At 53.0% G+C, this 16634-nt stretch overlaps 1 protein-coding gene across 1 annotated transcript in view; it reads left to right on the top strand.

Annotated features, from left to right (window-relative positions):
* Nucleotides 1-16634, top strand: part of FAM120A (family with sequence similarity 120 member A) — a 92008-nt gene that overhangs the window by 24499 nt on the left and 50875 nt on the right. The window contains exons 5-6 of the mRNA XM_077753784.1: nt 7940-8068; nt 8688-8784. Coding sequence (XP_077609910.1) covers nt 7940-8068; nt 8688-8784 — 226 coding nt within the window. The remainder of the gene's footprint in view (nt 1-7939; nt 8069-8687; nt 8785-16634) is intronic.

The following is a 16634-nucleotide window of genomic DNA, read 5'->3' as shown; positions in this document are numbered from 1 at the left end:
CACTCAACCCTCAGCCCCTCTGCTCTCCTCACCCTGGCAGATCCCTGCCTTGCTTCCTGGCCCCCATCCTGGTCCTGTGGGCCTCATGTGCCGTGTCCCCTCCCTGACTCTTGTGTGTGGGTTCCCTAGGGTCCTCCCGCACTGTGCTGTGGCCTCATGCTTTCTGGCACATCTCATCTGCTCTGAGGGTTTTGGCCACCATCTCTGTGTTGACAACTGTCCAGTGAGACCCCTTCCCCGACTGCAGTGTGTGTCCCCCCCCATCCACCAGGGCATCTCTACCTGCATACCATATGAGGCACACCAGCTGGGCCACGTGGGTTATCCCCTCTATGCAGTTTCTCGGAGAGTGGTCCTGGCTGGCCCTGTGACATCCAGGGTAGAGCTTTTGGGTGTCTCTGATTCTCGCCCCCTTCTGCATCTGGTCTGACTCTCCCTGACCCTGCCATGCCCTTCCTGACCACCTCCGATGGCACTGCTCAGCTGTGTGTGGAGCCCTCGGCCCGCAGGCGCCACCTCCTAGCGTCTGACGTCACCCGACCTCATACCTCTTCCGTGCCCGCTCTTTGCATGGCTCCCTTCATCAGTAGCGTGGATTTGGGTTTTATGGGTCTGTTGAAGAAAGGGTGGTGGGAGGGCTACGGTAGCGTTGCCAGTTCTTAACTGTTTCAGTAAGAATATCAGAAGGAGAGGGGGCTTGCTACCTGCCATCGCTTCGTAGAAAAGACATCTCAGCCCTAGAAGAGGTGTCACTTAGAAGGTAAGAGACCAGGGTGTGGTCTGCCTCGGGGTGGTGGCCATGCTGGTCACCTGGGTGCTCCTGAGAGTGCCCTGTGGGCCCATCCGTCCCGTCAGGACATCCAGAGTGCACTGCAGAGTGGTGGCGTGAGGGTAAAATGCACTGATGTTCCTCCGCCTGATCCTCTGAGGGGGCCTCCTGGAGCCTGGCCAGCAGGTGTTTTCAGCAAGAACGTGAGCCTCTGATGTCAGGACATTGGGCCACTGCTCTGTACGCACCGTCCTCATGCTCTGCGGCTTTCCTCTGCTTCAGCAGAGATGTCACGTGGAGCCTGTGACTTCCTCTCCCTCGTGTTCCTCTCACTCGTGTGGGAGCCGCAGCACTGGGCCCCCGAGTCATGGTTTTGCGGTGTTTTATTCAGTTAGTGTGTGAGTCTGTGGGAATTGACGTGGGTTCTCAGAGCTCAAGCCAGATGCTCTGCGACCGCTGTCCTGAGGGGGACCGAGTGGCCATGACAGTCCCCCTGTCCTGGCAGTTGACGTAACGGTGTGTGTTCCAATTTGCTCATGGCCTCACGTTGAGCACTTAGCTGGACGAGAGGATGAAGAATTGAACAACCGTGCGCTAGCAGAAACATACGTGATGGATGGATAGCATTTCTGCAGTTTGGACACAAGCTGAGAGAGATCTTCATGAAGGATTTTTTTGCTTTTGTTTTTTTCACTTAGTCAGAATTTTATTTCAGACTAACCAAAATGGTAGCATTGTACCTATGTAAGTACTTCATGTAAAACTTATTGAAAATGTTGATGTTATTACCTAATCCCTAACAGCACGCTATAAGATTTTCAAAAGCAAAATAAAATATCACTAAACTTTGACGTAATTATGATGACATAATTATTAGCAGAATAAAAATATAACTACAGTGTTCTTCAAACAAAACAAACATGAATGTTGTAATTTGCATATTTTTATCTTTGCTTCACTTTCAAGTATTTGAATTTCTAACATTTATATTTTCTAAGTATTTTTATAAAATATTTTAAGTCACAAACTATTGTTTATTATGCCACAAGGTCAGACATCATCGGGCTGCATGCACCCATCTCCCCATCCAGTGTCTGCTCTCGACAACATTTTCAAATGTGCTTTATAAATACTTGTGCTGAAGTCAGCTGTGCAGCTCTTTGTGCAGGTGGGGACAGAGGTGGCCTCACAGGGGCTGCACACCCACATGCTTGCTGCTGTGGGTGCTCCACGTGTGTCTTCTTGTTTCCACGAACATCTGAGGATTTCAAATTCCTGTCAGTATAAAGACTTTAGTGCCCCCGGATCGTCTATTCTGTATGAAGGAAACAGGATAAAGATAATTTAAAACATTTTTTAATGTTTATTTTTATATTAGAGAAATGGCATGAGCAGGGGAAGGGCAGAGAGAGAAGGAGACACAGAATCCGAAACAGGCTCCAGGCTCCGAGCTGTCAGCACAGAGCCCAATGTGGGGCTCGAACTCAGGAACCGTGAGATCATGACCTGAGCCGAAGTCGGATGCTTAACCAACTGAGCCACCCGGGTGTCCTCCACCCCCCTGTATAAAGATTATTTAACTTCATTGTTGGCTCTCTTGCCCAGGCCTCAAGCACTGCGTAGCCCGGTGTTCAACTGCAGGTGCATATGTCTGTGACGCAATGTAACTGGCTCTTGACTAGCTCCTGGGGTATGTGCGGGGGTACATTTTCGTATTAAGAAGGTGGCATATATACACCTGCTCAGTGAAATTGTGCGTCAGAATGCTGATGCTCGTTTCCTGAAGATGCAGCAGAGGTGCACTTGCCATGCTGCTCACAGAACAACAGGCGTGGGGCGGTGAGGACACATCTGGGCTCTCGTCAGCATGCGGTATGAGGTGCAAAGAAGAGAGCCGAAGTGAAGAGAAATTCTCAGTGAGAATATCCGTTCTCTAAAAAGGAGAAAAAAGTTACCCGACACAAAAATATAATCTGTAGATTCGGAGAACACCATTTTCTTTGTTTTAAAAAGCAAACAAAAAACGTGAATGGGATTGAAACCATCGAGAACCGGGGCAGGATGTGTACAGTAATGGAACTTGGACCGCTGCCGTGACCTCGTGAGAGAAACGACTAATTGCACAGCCAGCTTCCCTTCGTCTTCGTGGCTGTGACACTGACCATGCAGGATGCCCGGTGTCTGCACAAGGTGGCCGAAGCCCTGGCCCAAGGGACACTCACCTGCCAGGGTGCTGTCACCTCTGGAAGGGAGGTGCTGTTTCAGTGGAAAGGTTTTATTCCATCACATGAAAGTTAAGGCCCTGTCAAATGATCCTTTCTGGTGGCACATTTCAGAAAGTGTTAGAGGAGCCTTTAGTGGAATCAGCATCCATCTGGGAGAGAGTCTTGGGTTTTAGTGGAATCCTTTGCTGCTGTGACATAATGGATTTAACATTTGAAATGTCATTTGGTAACTGCATTGTGTCATTTATTTTATTTTATTTTGAGAGAGACTGCAAGCAGGGGAGAGGCAGAGAATCCCACGCAGGCTCCGCTCAATCTCCTGAACTGTGGGGCTAGATCTCAAAAACTGCAAAATCATGACCTGAGCCGGTCAGGAGTTGGATGCTTAACTGACTGAGCTGACCAGATGTCCCTGCTTTGTGCCTTTAAATGAATTTGTGGGAAAATGATGTTTTGAAATGTAATGACATGACAGACTCACATAAGTAGCAAGACACTAGAACATGGCAGCTTAAAGTTGATTCTCTAGAGGGACCCTCATTTCCTTTTTTAGGGGTAGATAGAGGTTCTTTTCTTGGGGTGCTAACTGACATTGTGGCCCTTGAATTAGTAGCATAGGGATGGGAATTGGGGCCCTCAGGAGTCGGAGCCTGTGACGGCCAGTGCTCGCCGTGCTGAGGGGTGTGTGGAGAAGGCTCCCATGGACTCGGCTGTGTCCCTGCAGAGTGGCTGTGTTCTGTGCTCACACTGCCTGTTTCATGGCAGCCCCAGCAGGGGGCCGGGGCCTGTGGACACGAACGAGCTGCCTTCCTGAGTGCCTTCCACACCCTTCACCTGTCCAGACCCACAGGAGACAGCAGCACACAGTCTTCAGGAACTGGACCCATGGGGGAATGATGAGGCCCCGTGTAAGTGGCCTTGGCTGAGGGAATGGGTGTGGAGGTGACTGCCAGCTCCCACCAAGCAGTGCCCCTGGACCTCCGGTTGTCTGTGCGGAAGCAGGGAGCTGCGTGTTCTAGGAGGTCTTTTCCAGATCCAAACGTTTGTTCCTTTGTTTGCAAAGCAAGTAACTAACAGATACTGAAATTGCTACAAAGTGCTGTAAAAAAGTGGATGATCGTGAACATTTGTTTTTTTTTTTAAAGTATTATTTATATTGGGAGCCGAGAGAGTGGGGAAGGGGCAGAGGGAGACAGAGAATCCCAAGCAGGCTTTGCATAGAGCCTGACACGGGGCTTGAACTCACGAACTGTGAGATTATGATCTGAGCTGAAATCGGGTTGGATGTGAGCCATCCAGGTGCACCAATGTTTGCTTTTTATTTATTTATTTTTAAAATGATTTTTATTACTCTTAATTTTTTTAATGTTATTTTTTTTGAGAGAGTGTGTGAACAGGGGAGGGGCAGAGAGAAAGGGAGAGAAAGAATCCCAAGCAGACTGTGTGCTGCCAGCACAGAGCCCAGTGTGGGGCTTGAACCCACAAACCATGAGCGGAAACAGTCATGTGCTTAACCTACTGAGCCACCTAGGTGCCCCTGCTTTTAAGTTAAACAGAATTTGCTTTCTGTCCTTGGAGACAGAAGGTACACGTTTCCAACTTTAATTTAGGTATACTATTGCATTTTATTTAACTCTTTTTTCCCCCTAATATTAAGCTTTGGGCTAAAGTTAAAGTACAACTGTTCAAAGGAAAGAAAAAAGGAGGGGTGACTGGGTGGCTCAGTTAGTTAAGTGTCCGACTTCGGTTCAGGTCATGATCTCATGGTCTGTGAGTTCGAGCCCTGCGTTGGGCTCTGTGCTGACAGCTGAGGCCTGGAGGCTGCTTCGGATTCTGTGTCTCCCTCTCTCTTTGCCCCTCCCCCACTTGTGCTCTGTCTCTCTTGCTCGAAAATTAATAAACATTAAAAAAAAGAAAGGAGAAGTGGGACTTTTATTAAAATATTTTGAAGCCTGTCGCGAAGGAGCAAGCATTTCATTTGGTTTGAGTGTTAATTTTGATTTACAGATTAACAGGGACAGATTCCTCTAATTCTCCTGTAGTTGCTGCGGTAATGGGGAGCCACGTGCTCGTCCAGAGCGTCTTTGGGAAGAAGATTTAGCCACATAAGGTGATGGTGCTTTTTGAGGGTCAGCAAGTCCTGATGCGTTTTTTCCCAGCTGAGTGTCTGCAGAGGCCCCTTGGTGCGTGTGGCCTGTATAGATCTAGAGAGCCGTGGGCCGAATCTGGGGCGGCCCGGGTCTCCAGGGACTTCTTTCCTTCTCCGTTGGGTTGGTTCTCTCTGCACTCAGTTTGCCAGCCCGTAGGAACATGTGAGTTCTCCCATGTGTGCCGTGGTGAGGTGTTTTTTTCTCCCCTTCATTTTCTTTTCCTTTCTAAATGTTTATTTTGAGAGAGAAGGAGGGAGAGAGAGCGAGCGAGAGAGCGTGCCAGAGCCAGGAAGGGGCAGAGAGAGGGAAAGAGAATTCCAAGCAGGCTCCATCCATGCTGTCAGCTCAGAGCCCGACATGGGGATCAAACCATGAGATCATGATCTGAGCTGAAATCAAGAATTGGATGCCACCCAGGCGCCCCAACGCACTGGCAAGGTTTTTAAGGAAAGGACAAATTAAACATTGTCAAGAGTGTTAGAAGTTTTAACGAATTGGATGTTTGCAGCTATACCCATATTTAAATGTACCAGGAATCTTGCTACTAAAAGGAATTCTGTGGTAAATCTTTATAAGAATTCTGTAATCTCTCGTTCAGTGTTCTAAGGTTATAACAATGCTGTGCGAGTTTTAGAAGTTATTTTGTGTGCTCTTTCTTCCCGAGTTAAAGCCTCTTGTGTGCACGGAGGCCTCTATGTGTGCACAGAGGCCTCCGTGTGTGCCCTGAGCTGAGCGCGCGTCATGCTGTCCCCCTGGGCCTGGCTGGGCCGTGGGGACTCGCCACCCCTTAGGCAGACTCTGGAGCCCTTCCCTGGCAGCGTCTGTTTGCCCATGGCTCTTTGAGCAGTAACCACAGAGACTGGAGCAGACCAGGGATGTCCATAGGAACGACAGTGACAGATGGTCCCCGTCACTGAGGCAGGATGGACCATGCGCACCGAGGAGAGCTGCCCGGTGCTGCCCTGGTGCCCCTCTCCTTTTGTGCATTTTAGTTTCGCATTCATTCTGTTCTCACCATGTTGTCGTTTGGTCTGCTCCGTATGTAACATCCCCGTACCACAGCCGGCCTGCCATTGTGGTCTGATCAGAGGCTCTCAGGGTGCCGGGTCGCACCTGCTCAGCCAGGCCCACGCCGCACAGGCACCCACATCCCTGTCCCCACGGGCCCGTTCACCGAGGGGAAGGTGTTCCGTGAAGACAACTCCTCTCTCCTGGGCCGCCACCGACTGGCCCTGCTCCTGCCCGCCAGGGGACCAGACACCCCGGAAGTGGGAGAGCAGATGGGGCTTGCACTCCTCCCAGACTGGGTGGGATGTGCTGTTTCTGGGGTTCGTCCCCACGGAGCATGTGGGAGCCAGTGGGCTTTCCTTTTCGTGGGGGGTCTGGGTTGCTAGGACTGAGTATGTGATCTGTGTGCACAGACGTGTATGTGGCTGTCTGTGGGCCTCATGCTGGGATGTACCTTCACGAGCACTAACAGCCAGCACGCTGGGGCCCGAGAACCTCAACTTGGACGTGGGGATGGGTGCTTCCAGAAAACGCATTGCTTGTGTAAAGGAGTAAATATAGTGTGTGCATCTTGAAAATTTTCTTGATGACTTAAAAGTGTAAAAGGGTTTCCGGTGGTTCTTCCACATCCTATGCTCAGGCTCCGGTTTTCCTATTTTCTTCTTTGGTGTGTATGTGTGTTGTGTCTTCAAATAACTCAGATTTGTTATCTTACAATGTCAAAGGTCAGAGGTTCACAGTCGGTCTCATTGGACTAAATCAAGGTATCATCAGACCACACTCCTTCTGGAAACTCTGGAAGGCTGTTTCCTGCCTCTTCCAGCATCTGGGGTCAGCACACTCCGTGGCTCGTGGCCCTTCCTCACTCCTCACCTCTGAAGCCAGCTGCTCTGCTCCCCGTGTACCCTGGAGGACCGTGTGGTGATGCCGGGTGCACCTGGACAGTCACACGCTTGGTGGGCAGGAGCGGACAGCTCTGGAGGTCCGGGGTCTTTAGGAGCCTTTATGGTCATTGTGGCTACATATAGGAAACAAAGGTCACTTCATGCTGTCGTTCGAGTGCTTTTAATTGCCAGAAACATACTTAGTACCTGATTCATGTTTGTTTCTCAGAAGGCATTACTATAGTTAGAGCTGAAATTGAATCTTTTTTCATAGATTTTAGTTTTCATGAAAGGGCCTAAGACCGTTTTTTTTTACAAATAGTTTATTGTCAAATTAGTTCCCACATAACAGCGTTTTTTTTTTTTTTTAATCTGTTAACTTTTTTGTGGAATCGGCTATTCTGGGACAGCATAATACATAATATGCCGACACTTATCTGTGTGTCTGTCACCAGACGTGGCTCTCGGCATCGGCAGTCAGGGACACAGCTTTTCCTCCTGCTCAGAGCCGGCTTGCCTTTCCGCGGTGCTCTGGTGCCTGGGCTAAGTTCACCCAGCGCTGCCTCCTGTTGGCTGTGCAGGAAGAACGGAAGTGTTTGCAGCCCCTGGGCCCTCGCAGCATGTTCGATGTGGTGGGGCACGGGGTTCTGGGCTCAGGGCTGATGGGAGCCCAGCTCCAGACGTCGGAAGTGATGTATGGCTGCCGGCTCCCTGTGGCCTTGCTGGGTGCAGATGGCTAGCTTGTATTTAATGGTTGAAGGGGGCCGGGGCTTGGGCCTCTGCACCAGTCCTGGGGCTGAGACTCAGGGCAGGGTGGCGAGGGGCCGTGTAAGGAAACGCCGCCTGCAGCTTCTCGGCCCTGCGCGCGGGACTCACGTACTGACCTGTGCGCTCGTTCCGCAGGTCCGGGCTCACCAGCTAGTCCTGCCGCCCTGCGATGTGGTGATCAAGGCTGTGGCCGACTACGTCCGCAACATCCAGGACCCCTCGGACTTGGATGCTGTAGCTAAAGATGTGTTCCAGCATTCTCAGGTACAGGCGCACGCTCGGAGCACCGTGCGCGGCGGGGGTGGGTCTGGCAGGGGCCCCTCACCTGGCTCCCGGCCTCCCCTCCGGCTCGGGAGGACGCCTGTGAGGTCTGCTGCTCCCACATTCTCCATCACGACCAGTACGTTTCTCCTAAGAAGACAGACCTGTCGCGTGGGCCGAGTAGACTTGTGAACATGACTTGTCCATCCCCTTCAGGCAGTGGTCAGGGATTTCTTCCTCCTTTTTCTGGAAAGGAACGTGAGCGGGTTGGAGTTAATAGAAGACGTGAGGCTGGTGTGACCTCCCTGCCTCCCTGGAAAGTTGAAACCACTGCCCCGTTTGCCGGAGGTGGGAAGGAAAGCCTATCCCAGCAGCAGGAGAAGCTGGCCTGGGGAAGCCCGGGGCCCGTGGGCTGCATTGCAGACCCGGCTCTCCGGACTGTGCGCCAGGAGTCACCCTGAGTAGTGTTTGATTCGTTAATTTTCCTGGAAGATTTTAATGTTATTCTAACTGTTAGTAACTTTAAAGCTGCGGGTTAAGACATGTGCTGAACTTGAAATTAAGTTCGTGCACATGACCAGTGGCATGTGATTTACAAAGGTTTTCTTAACGTTTATTTCAGTCTAGAACAGATGACAAAGTTATTCGATTTAAGAGAGCAATTGGATATTACTCAGCGACTAGTAAGCCTATGGCATTTCACCCACCACATTACTTAGGTAAGTAAATCAAAGCCTCTGTGAGGGGTACTGACATGCAGTCATCGAAGAGATTTCAGTGTTGACCTGGTGGTCTGGAGGTTTCTTCACGTGAAGTGAGGTGTCCGCGGTTTACAGGGCTGTGTAGGGCCGAGCCCCTTGGGCAGACTGCACAGGGGACCCTGCAAGGATCGAGGAGCAGGAGGAAGGGACCTGGGAGCAGGGCTGGGCCAGCAGCTGTCCAGGCGTGCTCTGCGGGGAGGCCCTCCCGCCCACTTCAGGAAGGCGGATGGCTGTCTTCTCCTTTGTCGCCTGGGTTTTTTGTTTTTTTGTGAAAGACCAGATTTGACTCAGATTTGAAATTGGGCAATAAAAATAATTATAAGCTGTTTGCCTGAAGCCTGCCTGGTAGTGATCCTCTCATGGGAGGCCGCGGAGCTCTGAGTGCACGTGCCAGACTCCTACCCGAGTCCGATGGCCTCTATCTGGGCCCAGAGCCACGAGGGTCTGAGAAGTTGTGCTGTTTGCCTCCACGTTCCTGGGGTGGTTAGCGAGCTCCACTGTTTACTGGTTTCAGAAGATTAATCCCAGAGTCAGAATGTCCCAGACAGTTGTCCCTTAAGTGGTACCTTTGTCCGCTTGCTCGCGCATGGCACTGCAGTGTGTGTGGAGGGCCCGCAGGTCACAGGCGAGCGCTGGCTCCTGGTGGTGGTCTCTGGGGTGCCCAGTGTCCGAGGAGGGTGGGGCGGCGTTGGCTCCCCTGCCGGCCTGCCTGCCGTGACCCATGTGGGGCCGGGCTTGTCCTTTTGTTCCTGGGACACTGTGGTTTCTGAGTAGCGTCACCGTCCAGGGCCGTTAGCCACCCGCCATCATGCCTTGGCACCTTTTTTTGACTCTCTGCACGCTGCCTCCTGCCCGCCCCCAGCAGTGTCTGTCAGGGGCAGCCAGGGCCCCACCACCCACCTTCACCCGCGTGCCCCTGTGGGAAGGTATTTGACCGAGTGATTTAACCCAGGAAGGGCTGTTGAACCAGGACAGTGAGAGCACTGTGGTTTGGGGTCAGTCTGCTGCACAGAGGGTGACATGATGGGACAGGTTACATGGGGCCATGGATACTGCTGAGATAGGTGACAGGCAGGGTCTGATGCCAGGGGCGAGCATCCTGACTCCACTGCCTCTGGCCTCGGGCTTCCTGGTTATGGAGATGGCTACCTGGACCATGTTTACATGGAAAGTGTATGTGACATGCTCTGTGACAGGGCAGACACTGTCCTTGTTCTCAGGGGGAGGGGTCTGGAGAAGATAAGGAGTGGCCTGCAGCTGCAGAGCTGGGGAGGAGCTCGCAGAAGGGTGGCCTTGCCCCTGTGTATCTGCCCTCACACCTGGTCCTCGTGTGGCATGCAGTCGAGAGGGTCACTGCGGGGCGCCGGGGTCTAGAACGTTGACTCAGGAGGGGGAGGCGGGAAAGTCAGGACGGAGAAAAGTACTGGTTGGCACTTGGCGCTGGTCTGAGCTGCTAACAGGGCTGACAGTGTGCAGAAGGGGCGGGGTGGGCTTTAAATTAGCTTTTAAGTTTGAGCTTCTGAAAAGCTTGCAGTGTCACACAAAGTGCTTTCGTGTTCTTAAGTCAGCAAACAACACATGAAGTAAGCATTTCAAGGATGAAGGTGACACTCCTGCAATTCAGTTTCACTTCCTCTCAGTGGGTTTTGGAGAACGTTGGTGGACTGGTGAAGGATTTGAGGTGTTTGGGGCGATACTTTCCAGCAGGTCACTGTGGGCAGTCATCACCTGTAAAAGCCTCCTCTGCAAGGGCTCTTGGCGCTTCTGACCGTGGCAGAGATCCCAGCTGCGGGGCAGGGGCTTTGGGGCAGCAGAGCGTGTGGGGTGGCAGGAGTGTGGCCTGAAGTGTGTTGTGACCGGAGACAGAGGTCAGGGCAAGACTAGGAAGGAAGCTGCATTTCAAGTTGCAGACTCACAGTGTGGGGCCAGCAGAAACCGAGTCACGCGCAGTTGCCTCTGTTGTTTATTTTCCTGACAACGGTAACGTGGAGATGGTACCTTTTGCCCGTACGTGCTGTTAGGTTCCCGCTGTGGTGCTGAGTGGGGAACAGAGAGCCTAGAAGGAACAACTTGAAATTGGGGAGATGTTTTCTCTGCATCCCAAGTTAGAACCCAAGACATATTTTCCATAAAATGTTTGTGTCAGCAACAGGTAGGTCCAAGATGATCTTTACTGACCTTGGTCCGTTACCTTATTCTCTAGGAAGACACATTCGGAATTTTGAACAACCAGTGTTGGAATGTAACTTTCTCATTCATTAGAACCTGTCTGTATTAATCATTTTAGAAACTGGAACATGTATAGCTTTGGAGACCTCATAAGCACTGTACGAGCCCCTCAGAGGCTGTTGGGAGTGAAGATGGGGAGAGCTGGCTCTAACCAGAGGTTTCTCAACCTGGTTGGGATGGAGGTTCTAGCCCAGAACTGGGTTACCAGCGTCTCCACTGGGCCTTGGGAACCTGTGTCTTCCAAAGGAAAACCTTCCTGGCCCGGCGCAGGGCCGGTGGTTTGGTGCTGGGTAGGGCTGCCGGGTTCGGGCATCTTCTTCCAAGCCCAGGTCGAGGAAGGCTCTGCTCTCCACATGGGTGCTGAGGATGTGGAAGTGCTGGGGGTAGAGGGATGCACACTCGCTGCCCCTTTGCCCCGTGGGGCTGGAGGGCCTGGTTTGCACAGCATGTGTTCCTTTTCAGGGTGAAACATGGCCTCTAGTCCCTACTGTCTTTGCAGAGTGGGCCCCCAGGAGCTATCTGTTCTTAGATAGGTGTTTAAAATGTTACAGGTAAAATTAGTATTTATTTTGTAGGAATTTGTTAGAAACCTGGTGGCGGGACCGGGGACCTAGAGATGGTTATGCTTTGTGCTTTCCGCCCCTGCACACGATGCCTGCCACACCCGCCAGAGTCCCCAGTGTGAATGTAGGCTCACGTAAGCCATGTCAGAACGGAGTTGTCAGCAGTGTGTGGTTCCTGGATGAACCATACCGCTTAGACCTGGCTGTGCGTCCAAATCATTGCTGGGATTTTTAGAAAAAACAACAGAGCTGCTAGGGGCCCACCCACCTCGGGTCTGTGAACGGAGACGTAGGCTCTAGCATTCATGATGTTTTTGTTCAAAGCTGCGCAAGTGAAACCGAGGCCCGGTGAGTTTGAAGACGCGTGTACTGTGTCTTCCTGGCCACCTCAGGAAGTCAGTGAGCTCCCACTGCACACTCGTCAGAGCTGCCCGGGTCCGGAGCACCGACAGCAGCATGGCTGGCGAGGAGGCGGGCGGCAGGAGCACCCAGCTGTGGTGCGGGGAATTCACACGCGCTGCTCTGGGTGGCCGTGTGATGGTTTCTTGGGAAACTGCTCATTCTCTTACCATGAGATTCCAGCAGTCACGCTATTGGGTATTTCCCCAGAGGGATAAAAAACTTATGTCCACACAGAACTCTGCACCATGTGGATAGCAGCTGTATTCATAATGCCAACGCTTAGAAGAGCCAACATGTATGTCCTGCAGCAGGTGAACAAGTAAATAAACTGTGGGCCCTCCAAGCAATGGAATGTTCTTCAGTGCTAAAAAAAAAAAGGGGGGGGGGCTTTCAAGTCATGGAGAGACCTGGGTGAACCTTGAATGCATTCATGAAGTGAAAGAAGCTGATCTGAAAGGGATTCCAACTGTGTGACGTTCTGGAAAAGGCAGAACTGTGGAGACAGTAGAGAGTCCATGGAGGTGGGGGCGAGGGGGGTGATGGGCATGGAGGAGCGCACTTGTGGGGATGAGACTGGGTGTTGTATGGAAACCAACTTGACAATAAACTATTTAAAAAAAAAAAAAGAAATTCCATGGAGGGATGAACACGGGGATCAGAGGATTTTTAGGGCAGTGAGACTATTGTGCGTGACACTGTAGGGTGGATGTATGTCCTTGTACGGGAACACGTCAAGGGAACCCTAATGTAAAATGTGAGCTCTAGTCCATAACCACAGGGTGTCAAAACGGGGCCATCGGTGGTTACGCCATGTCACACTGACTAGCAAGGTGTATGGTGATGGTTCCTGCCTGAGTTTTCCTTACACCTAACGCTGCTCTGACAATGTCTGTTAATTAAGAAACACCTCCTTGATGCATCTGGCCCACGCCAGCACTTGCCAGGTGCTCGGCAGGGTGGCCGTGCAGGCATGCGGGCCAGGCCCTTCCTTGCACACAAGTGAGATGAGACGTGGCTCGCGTGGCATGTGAGCAGGTGGTTCAGACTGAACTGATACTGGTGAAGTCAGGGCTCAGTTCTGCTTGTGGAACTGGTGTTTGAGCTGAGGTTTGAAGGCGGAGTGGGAGTGGAGCACGGTGATGACGGGGAGGAAGTCTCTCCCCACAGAGGAGATGGAGGAGATGCGTGTGTGTAGGCCCTGAGGTGGGGGCACTGGGTGTGCAAGGAGCCCAGGCACCCGGGAGGGGAGGGGTAGGGGTGCAGTTTGGTCCCAGCACAGCCTAGTGTGTGTACGTTAAAACCAGCTTTAGGGGAACGTTACCAATGGCTCCTCCCCATCTCCCCATCAGGTTCCCTGCCCACCAGCTCCCCGAATTTTGTATCAGTGACCCCCCTTTTCTTTATCTTGTCTGTACCCCGAGGGCTAAGTGGAGACGTGGAAGAAAGCAGGCTTCCCTGGGGGCTCCGTGGACGGAGTGGCCGGGGCTGGGGAGCGCAGGTGGAGCCGGGAGTGAGGTCGGCTCGCAGGAGATGGGAGCATGTGGCAGAAACGAGTGTTGTCGGAGGCGAGGCGGGAGCTCCCGTGGCTCCTGGGTGTGTGTGGCAGTGTGGCCCGCAGCACGGTGCAGGGAATCCGAGGAGAAACCCGTCTTCACTGCCGCGGCTGCTACCACCCTGAGGGCAGTGGAAGAGGGCAGGCTCGGGGGGCGACAGCGGCCCACCTCTGGGGCTTCGCAAAGGGTAGGGCTTGGAATGGGAGGGAATCGAGCGGGCTTGCGCCATCAGAGTGGCGGTCTGGTGGCGCCTGGTGCACACGTGGGGGCTGCGGCACGGGGGTCGGGGAGCTCGGAGGACTTTGCAAGTCACCGGGCCCCAGAGCCTATGGGCCAGGGGGCCCTATGGGAGCAGGGCCGTGCGGGCACATCAGAGGCGGTCTCTCAGGGCTGCATGGGGACGGGAGCGGCCACCTGGAAGCCAAGACCTCCGGGTGCCCACATCCTCGCTGGCCCCTTCCACAAGTCCGGCTGCAGGCTGCTGATGGCCGGCGATGGGTCTGCAGGAGAGCATACCTGCTGCTGTCTCACCTGGAGGGAGGGGGGCTTGCCTGGTCCCAGTCCTGGCGGCCAGGGCTCAAGAAGGTGCACGTGCAAACATGAGGGAGACGGGGGCTGGTCAGTGATGTCATCGGACTGTCCCATCAAGTGTCGCTGGGCTTTCTAGGTTAACAGTCTCTTTGGAAATACAGCTCTACCTCCACACAACATGACTCCCAGCACGTCAGGGCAGGCTCAGCAGATGTCACCCCAGAAACAGAGACACAGTGTGAGAACAAGGATGCGGTGCCCCCAGGGCTTCAGCTGATGAGACAGGGTCGCCCGGGCATGAACCACGCAGATGCAGTGGTCACGCGACCTGCCGGGAGCAAACGGTGATGACCTGTTCACCTGCGCCAGTGGAGTGCGTGCGAGCGGGGAGCCAGCGCTGCCCATGCCGCCCCGTCCTGCCCCGTCTGGTGCCCCCTTGGCTGGCCTGCCCTGTGCTCACCCCTGGGTCACGGGGCCACGATGGGGCAGCCCTACACACTGTGGATGACCTGGCTGCTCCCACGTGGTGCTGCGTGGCTCAGGCCCATCGCCCCCTCACCGTGTGGAAGTCTCTGTGGGTCCCGTGGGGCAGGCGCTGCGCCATCCTGGCTGCTGCTGTGCGCGCCCTCTGGTTTTTGCTACGGTAACTTTTTATGTTATTAGTGTCAGCAGATGTCCCATGCTGTACCGTTGGTATACTTTACTAGTAAGTTTTTGAAATTTGGCATTTAAAACAAATTTACGCGATGGTCATCTCATTCTTACTAAAGCCACCATTTCTATGTTTTTTGCTTAAGCTTTTTTGTTATGGAAAGACTTTAAATGTGACGTATGAAGGGCAGCATCACGAGCAGCTGTGTGCCTTGTGAACAGGTTTAACAAACGACAATGTTTGTTTCATATCTTTCTTTCAAGAAGTACGTTAGGCTTTTCTGCAAGTCACATTTATCCTGCTCAAGCAGGGTTTTTGATTTTCCTACCTCAGTCTACGGCCATACCTTCCTGAACGTGCCCGATCTCGTCTGATTTTCCTACCTCAAATGTATGGAGTAACAAGTGGTGGTGTTGCGATCTGGAATTAAATGCTGTATTGTAGATGTCGTTCTGCCTTTGCTGTTTTTGGCGGTGTCTCTGTTCATCTTTTCCTGTTTTTATCTTTAAAACTTTTTTTAAATGTTTACTTTATTTTTTCGAGAGAGGGAGCAGGGGAGGGTCAGAGAGAGAGGGAGACACAGAATCCTAAGCAGCTCCAGGCTCTGAGCTGTCAGCACAGAGCCTGACGCGGGGCTCGAACTCAGGAACGGTGAGATCATGACCTGAGCTGAAGTCGGATGCTTAACCGACTGAGCCACCCAGGCGCCCCTCCTGTTTATCTTTTAAAGCCGATGCATGTGGTATTAATGTGAGGCTCCCAGGATTCTGACAGCATATTCTGCCGGAGAGAAGCTACGGTGTCTCGTGTGGAGCAGGAAGTCTGCTTACTACTCTTCCTCCCTTTCGGGTCCTGAGCATTGTCCTCAGACTCAGAGTCTGTTCCCATGACCTTTCATTCAGGTTTTTGTCAGTTTATTTTAGTCCCTGTGCTGTGAAGTGATACAGGCTGTCTGGTCTGGCTTTTTGAAAGGTCATTTTTAAAAAAACCCTGAAAACCAGTAATTTTTCAGGAACTGAAACTGTGCTTTTCAGCAGCCACTTGGCAAGGTGTGTCTTTGGCAGGTGGACCCGCTCGACATGTGATCTCTAGGTGGCTTCTCAGGGCGCGGTGACAGGAGGGCACGCCAGTCCAGTCCACAGTGGACAGAGACTGACTTGTTCCGTCGGGCTCACAAAGCCACACGGATGGCCAAGCGCAGCGCTGGTGCGTCTTCCTGCTCCCCGTCTCTGCCAGCCTGTGTGCACAGCGCCCATTGCAGTGGGACGCCGCCATTCCCACTCAGCGAGCGAGCCAGGGGCCGGATGGATTTGGATGTGACTTGGGACACGTCCATCACTCGTGAGACTCTTCCTCTTGAAGACTGTGCTGTGCGAGCTTTGGCGACGCTGCACCCTGTGAGGTCCCCATGTGCTGCCCAGCCTCGGCGGTGGCGGAGGTGCTTAGTGAGCACCCTGCTGGCTCCTGGCCACGGGAGCTCTGTGCCCACAGTGCCGTGGGTGGGAAGGCAGCCTTCATCCTGAGCAGCTGCTTGTGTTCCTGGAGTTCAGAATTCCTGCTGGCCCAGGTGTGCTTCCCCGGGGTCTCTGGTTCGTTCGGGTGCCCGCTTGCTTTATCTACGGAGGTGCGCGGAGCCTGCTGCTCCCCGGGTGGCGGCCTCTGGCTCCTCTCGGAGGGCCTGGCCTCAGGCCAGCTGCCCCAGCCCTAATACCCCCTCCCCTCAAGCTGGTGCTTCTGGACAGCGGTCAGCCCCTCCCGCCTCTGCCCTCAGGCTAGTCTTCTGCCCTCGGGGCCTGCCTTCTGGAGGCTGCTCATCTGGAAGAGGATGGAAACAAGTTACCAAATTCTCCTTCATGTGGCTCTGTGTCTTCTATAGAC

The sequence above is a fragment of the Crocuta crocuta genome, unplaced genomic scaffold (genome assembly GCF_008692635.1).
Source record: "Crocuta crocuta isolate KB4526 unplaced genomic scaffold, BGI_CrCroc_1.0 scaffold420, whole genome shotgun sequence".
Taxonomy (NCBI): domain Eukaryota; kingdom Metazoa; phylum Chordata; class Mammalia; order Carnivora; family Hyaenidae; genus Crocuta; species Crocuta crocuta.
Note: the sequence above shows the minus strand (reverse complement) of the source record. Positions and strands in the feature narration are given on the sequence as shown.